At 39.0% G+C, this 6543-nt stretch overlaps 1 protein-coding gene across 3 annotated transcripts in view; it reads right to left on the bottom strand.

Annotated features, from left to right (window-relative positions):
* Positions 1-6543, bottom strand: part of si:dkey-34d22.1 (discoidin, CUB and LCCL domain-containing protein 1) — a 127603-nt gene that overhangs the window by 39550 nt on the left and 81510 nt on the right. For all 3 annotated transcript variants that reach the window (XM_048613159.1, XM_048613158.1, XM_048613160.1), the window contains 2 exons: positions 5170-5221; positions 943-1015 (listed from right to left, as the gene is read on the bottom strand). In XM_048613159.1, the coding sequence (XP_048469116.1) occupies positions 943-1015; positions 5170-5221 (125 nt within the window). The remainder of the gene's footprint in view (positions 1-942; positions 1016-5169; positions 5222-6543) is intronic.

Below are 6543 nucleotides of genomic sequence, written 5' to 3' on the forward strand. Positions count from 1 at the left end.
ATTATTTCTGCACATATACTGAACTTTTACAGAACTACACAATGAGGATAAAACGGAGCTGCGGACTGACTGTAATCTGAATATTTCTTCTCTTGCTGCAGCGAAAGTTGACAAATATGAAACAGAGGTCTGTGAAAGAAAGGACCAATATATAATGTTTGGCAATATGTTGTTCAATTTCTACAACAAGAGGAGAATTTTAACTTTGCATTAACTAATTGAGGTAAACCTGTTAATATAATATTACTGAGAAAATCCTACAGCAGGGCTTCACAAAGTGGGAGTCAAGGCCCCAAGTGGGATCGCAAGTTGGAATTTTGGGTTCCTGAGCTCTGAGACAGCAATCTTCGGAATTCTACATCACACACAGTGGGCAATCAACACTCAATCTTTAAATATATTCAAGGCTGAGATTGATAGCTTTTGAAAATTTTTGCACAGTAATGGAATTGAGAAAAATGGGGAATTGAGCAAGAAAGTGGAGTTGAAGCCAACTTTCAGCCAATCTTTTATTGAATGACAGAATGGGCTAGAGGGGTCATACTGCCTAGTCTTGCTTCTATTTATCATGCTCATATTGAAATAGTTTGCACTTCACACTACTGCATACAGAATCCAACATATTTAATTCTCTAGATCTGTCATAACCTCTGAAAAACACAATTATGTACAACTTAGTCAGACGTCACATGACACCAGGTTATAGTCCAACATTTTTGTTTAAATCATAAGCTTTCAGAGCGGTGCTCTTTCGTCACCTGTTGGACTATAACCTGGTGTCGTGTGACTTCTGGCTTTATCCACCCCCATCCAACACCGGCACCTACACATCATGAACAACTTAAATGAGGGGTGACCCGATAAAAATGCTGTTGTATTAATACATAGATGACTTCCAAAAGAAAAATTGGTTACTTGTTTAATTTATTGATATATACTCACATCACGATAACCCTGTTGAAGGTTTCCCCAAACTTCACCAATGACATCTTTACAACCTGCTGGACAATATTTACTATAATGTAAACAAAAGGAATGGTTACCACAAAGCAAGTGAATAACAATAAAGAGCTCAGTAAAGTCATCACTGACACGAAATGCATCCTGTATGATTTGTGCTCGAAAAGTGCTTTCATGTTTCTGCTCAAGCATTAAGTGATCAGTATTGGAAAAACTCTTCAAACACAATTTGTGATCTTCAAGTGCCACGTTCTCTTATAGGTGCCACTAGACCTTTTAAAACCCATTGGAGGGCAAATCAGAAAGACATACATCGTTTTTGTTGACTCCCTTTATGGACCCAGGAACTGTTGCATCTCAAGAGATTGCTTGAGGCATTGAGTTGACTTTCTTTATAATGGCCTAGATGTTGCAATAGGAATAAAGAGGGGCCAGCAGAACTTATGTTATTATGGAGTAAATCTGAAAATAACTTCCAGCATTCACACATCATACAGTCACATAAAATAGATTAAAACGGGTTTAATTTTAATTTATTTTAAATTTCCAACAATAATGAAAATCTGAAGGAATCAGCATCCAAATTGATGCCAGTTAATTTTCAGGGTGAGGGAAGTTATTTGGTTGGTCCACACATGGAGGATGGGAGAAAACTGTGGCTGTGGCTGTAAGAGCCGCTGCTTTTTTGAGGCTTTTTTCACTTTTGGAGCTGATTTCCACAATTTCTTGGAGCAGTAATTATTATTTATAAGCTGTTGCATTGTTTTGGACAACATTTGAGACACAAGTGGATGGGTAAATGAACAGGAAGGGTTTAAGAGGGATATGGGCTAAATGCTGGCAAATGGGATATCTGGTCAGCATGGACGAGATGGGCCGAAGGGTCTGTTTCCATGCTGTACATCTGTATGACTCTATGACTCTACGTAGAGTTAAACATGGAAACTGGGAACTGGCTGTCCAAGTTGCCCAGCTCCTCTGCCAGCTTTGCTACACCGATAACTTGGCAAGAGACTTGCCAAGTATATACATGGATCTGCAGCATTATCCTTCTCCAAGCACTAAATAAACACCCCAGAAAAATTTTGGGCTTTTCCATTCAAGAATATATGCATTTTTAATGTCTTAATTTTTCACATTTTTCATTTTCGCATTGCTAACAGTGTGGTAAATATTAATTCCTCGCAATTCCTATGGGCCTGAAAAATAATTTTTATTAGTTTGGAATCTCACTCTTTCAGATTTTAATTATTGTTGGAAATTTCAAACAAGTTATATTTTAAACATTTTTTACTCAATTTTATGTCTCTCTGCCGTAATCTCAACATTTTTCCCTTCTCTTTGTTTTGCCTTGTGTACATAATTTTTCGAATTAATTAAATGTTCTAACTTACTGGTTTGGATTCTCAATTAGAATTCTTCACTTTGTTTGTTTGAGGAAGCACATTATTGCTTATCATGCTCACATAGGTCCCAAAGCTGCTACTGATGGTGTGTATTGTTTAAGAAACGTTACGTCTGATTTTACCTCTCTGCAAGGAGAGGGATTGAGAATGGTTAAAATACAGCCCATGCAGGAGTCAGTGAGCCATACTAAGCACAATGAACAGTGAACAATATTTGCTCCCCACTGATAATAAAATCTATGCAATTATAGCCTTCCTAACAGGATGCCACCCAAACTGTAAGAGTCCTGGGTGTAATGAGTATAACATTTACTGTAGCTAGCCAGTTGACTGGTTAATCAATTGTGTAAGAGTGGCAGTCAAATAAATGAGGAATACGAATGAGAAACAGAGAAATGATGCTCCCAGACTGTTTTCCAATAAGTAGGCGTTCTAATCACGATTGGAGGAAAGAAAGAGTATCTCTATGGGAGGAAACAGTGGGAAGTAAGCCTGTAAATATGTCCATTAAAGAAATCTTAAGAATCATAGAATAATAGAATCCCTACAGTGTAGAAGCAGGCCATTCAGCCCATCAAGTTCACACTGACTCTCCACAGAGCATCCTAGCCAGATCCACCCCTTACTCTATCACTGTCATCCTGCATTTCCCATGGCTAACCCAACAAGCCTGCACATCCCTGGACACTTTGGGCAATTTAGCATGGCCAATCCACCCTAATCTGCACATCTTTGGATTTAAGAACTTGTATGGAAAATCTCCATACATGTTGGATTATGTCATCTAGTAGTTCTGTGATAAAAATATAAATCAACAGGGCATCTTCTATGAGGAATGGAACAATTGGATATCCATTGGAGAGCAGTGCAGCCTGGATAACAATGGATAGCTTCCTCTTTACAGTGGAGACATTTTCAGATGATAAGAATGCAGTTGACTTTGGATATGTTGATCACATTCCATGAGCCACACAGCATGGCGTAACCAAAACCAGGCTACAGTAATTGACACCATGATAGACTTGTTTAACTCTGCAACTACCCACTCACCCACCTGGATAAGTGAGTTATTTAAATCTCGGCGAAGGTGGTTCTGTGGTTTCTCTCCATGGTCTGTATATGTGAGCTGTGTCCAGCCTAAGTCTGGATACTGGTTCTCTCACCCATCTCTGATAAAGGGACATAGTGTATAGATGTCCTGTTGAATGAGACCCGCATTTCTGAATCTGGTGCGTAATGTATAGAGAGCCACGCATGGGTTAACTTTTCCTACAGAGGCACAAAATAGAAGTTGGGACGATTGCCCAAGTGACAAAAGAGACCATGCACGAGAAGTGGTCCCTTTAAGATGCATGCATGTGCCACTGTGCAGCAATCCCAAAGGGATTGCATAGTGCAACAAACAGGTCACGTACAGCAATGAAAAATCAGAGGTAACACATAGGTTTTATCTGGTTTTGTATCTGATAGGATCCACAATAGCATAACAATTCATGTAAAGAGACACCCTTGCTCCATTTCAGACATCTTTGTGTGATGAACAAGGATGCTATTTGTACAAATATAAACATTACATCCCTGTGATGCATTCTCATATGTCTATTTATAATGTGCGACATATTCAATGACAATTATGACAGTATGCTGGCTGCAAGTGTATCAAATGTGTCTTTGAGCTCCGTCCATAATGCAGGAAGCATTTTCTGTCTCCACAATGTTCCTACTAATTTCCAATGGTTAGGGTGTTGCAAATTTTGATAGGAACTTGATTGTTTCAGTGACTGTGGACTCCATCCCACTTCCTCGAGTTTATTTAGCTGCTATTTAGTGTCAGTCTCTGACTGACGCGATCGCAGGCACATACACACTGTTAATGAGTCAGAGGCCTCAGCAAAAGATGAAGGCAGCTAATATTGGAGGAGGACAAAGGCGCTATCTTTTCAGAACTAACAGTGGCTGAAGAAACATTCCCACATTCTGTCACAGGACTGTATTCTGACAGAGATCACACTGCTCATGCTTACTATTTATAAATGCTTTAGACATCTGTTAGCTTCCAAGTGTTGCCGGCAGCCGCATTTCCTTTATCTGTCCTCTATAATCTGTACACAGTTAAAGAGGTACAGCCGATGTGGAAACTTTGTAGATACTGGATCATATATTAACCTGTCAAAAAGATAACAAGAACCTATCCCACTTCAAGTTAAATGACTATGCTGCAATTTTGATCACTGTGCATAAAAGAACATATAAGCGCTTAATGTTTTCTTTCAAATGAGCTTCAATTCAGTGTTTACAATTCTAACTCTAAGTAAAAGTTCACAGAATCATATACAACGCATAGGAAGCTATTTAGCCCATCATGTGTGAGATTGTTTTTTAAGACAACAAACCTCAATCCAATTCCCTTCTTTCCTCGTGGACGTGAACATTTTCCCATTTTAGTAGAACAACAAAAAGCTGTCAACGACAGATTCAATACAACATTTACAAAGCTTTGGCAATTTAATTGTTGATTTTAAAAGCAAGATTGGGGGAAAAGAAGTATGATATTGACATGGCAATTGTTCCCAAAAAGAGGATTTTTGGCTCGCTCACTTTCCTGTCACTGGTTGTCATCCTGTAAACTCCCAAACCGAGGCGTATCCACCTCTTGATAGCTGTCATTTATCTGGAGGACAATTGCCTGACTGCTTCCACATCAGCACACCAACATTCCTGGAATTTTCCTTTCAAAACAATGCAAAACATTCCATCAAGTCTTACAGCATATAAAACAAAGTTAAATTGGATTTCAACTTACGTAAAATGTTGCTGAGAATAATGAATCCCTTTATCCAGACAGGAAATCAAGTCTGCACAAAATAAAAGTGTTGATGCATTAATAAAAGGAATAGGTCATTGTACTTTTGATAGAAATGGTTCTTCCCAAACGCTACCCTCCCCCCACCAAATAAAAACTCCAGTTTAACTGCAGCATTCCCAACTTAGATGCCATCCTAGAATTTACCATGTGGCCCGTCAAGCCTTCTCCACCATTCAATAAGATCATGGCTGATCTTTTTGTGGACTCAGCTCCACTTACCTGTCCGCTCGTCATAATCCTTAATTCCTTTACTGTTCAAAAATCTATCTATCTTTGCCTTAAAGACATTCAAGGAGGTAGCTTCAACTACTTCACTGGGCAGAGAATTCCAAAGATTTACAACCCTTTGGGTGAAGAAGTTCCTCCTTAACTCAGTCCCAGATCTGCTCCCCCTTATTTTTAAGCGATATCCCCTAGTTTTAGTTTTATTCCACCAGTGGAAACAACCTCCATGCTTCTATCTTATCTATTCCCTTCACAATTTTATATCTTTCTAGTATGAGGTGACACATTTTAGAAGAGGCACAATAAAATTAATGATAACAAGGTGTAGAGCTGGATGAACACAGCAGGCCAAGCAGCATCATAGGAGCAGGAAGGCTGACGTTTCGGGCCTAGACCCTTCATGTAATTTTCTAAAGGGTGTATCAGAACAGAGGGCATCAACCAAGAGGGGTGTTGTAGCTGAGTATTAAAATGTATCCCACTTCAAATGAATGATCTCCACTGGTGATATTCACCTTTCTCCTTCAGACTGAAAGGTGCATAGAAAATGCAAACTTGCAGAATTTACTGTGTTTGACGCAAAGTGAGTATCTTATTATACCCCGAACAACTGCCAGAACGAAAGGGGTAATTGGAAGAATTTATTTTCATGCAGTGGGATATTAGATCATAGAATGCTTTGCCACAAGCATCTCTCGAGACAATTGGATCTGTTCAAGCGTTTTAAATTAGAACAATAAATGAAAGAAAGGCAGGCAAGTGAGATGAGCTCAGATTGCTCAAGTTGAGCAGCCAACATCTTCACAGGTAGAATGAACAGAATAAACTCCTGCAATTCACACTAATCAATGAACTGTTAGAATCTGCTTAGTGGCTGGAACGGTATAATTATTTACTTTATTAAAAGAAATACCATGCATCATCCAATATTAACTAAATAAAGAAACAATCTTTCTCAAACATGTTACACATAGCGTTGTTTCAGAGATAGTAGGAACTGCAGATGCTGGAGAATCTGAGATAACAAGGTGTAGAGCTGGATGAACACAGCAGGCCAAACAGCATCAGAGGAGCAGGAAAGCTGAC

The sequence above is a fragment of the Rhincodon typus genome, chromosome 27 (assembly GCF_021869965.1).
Source record: "Rhincodon typus isolate 14 chromosome 27, sRhiTyp1.1, whole genome shotgun sequence".
Classification (NCBI taxonomy): Eukaryota; Metazoa; Chordata; class Chondrichthyes; order Orectolobiformes; family Rhincodontidae; genus Rhincodon; species Rhincodon typus.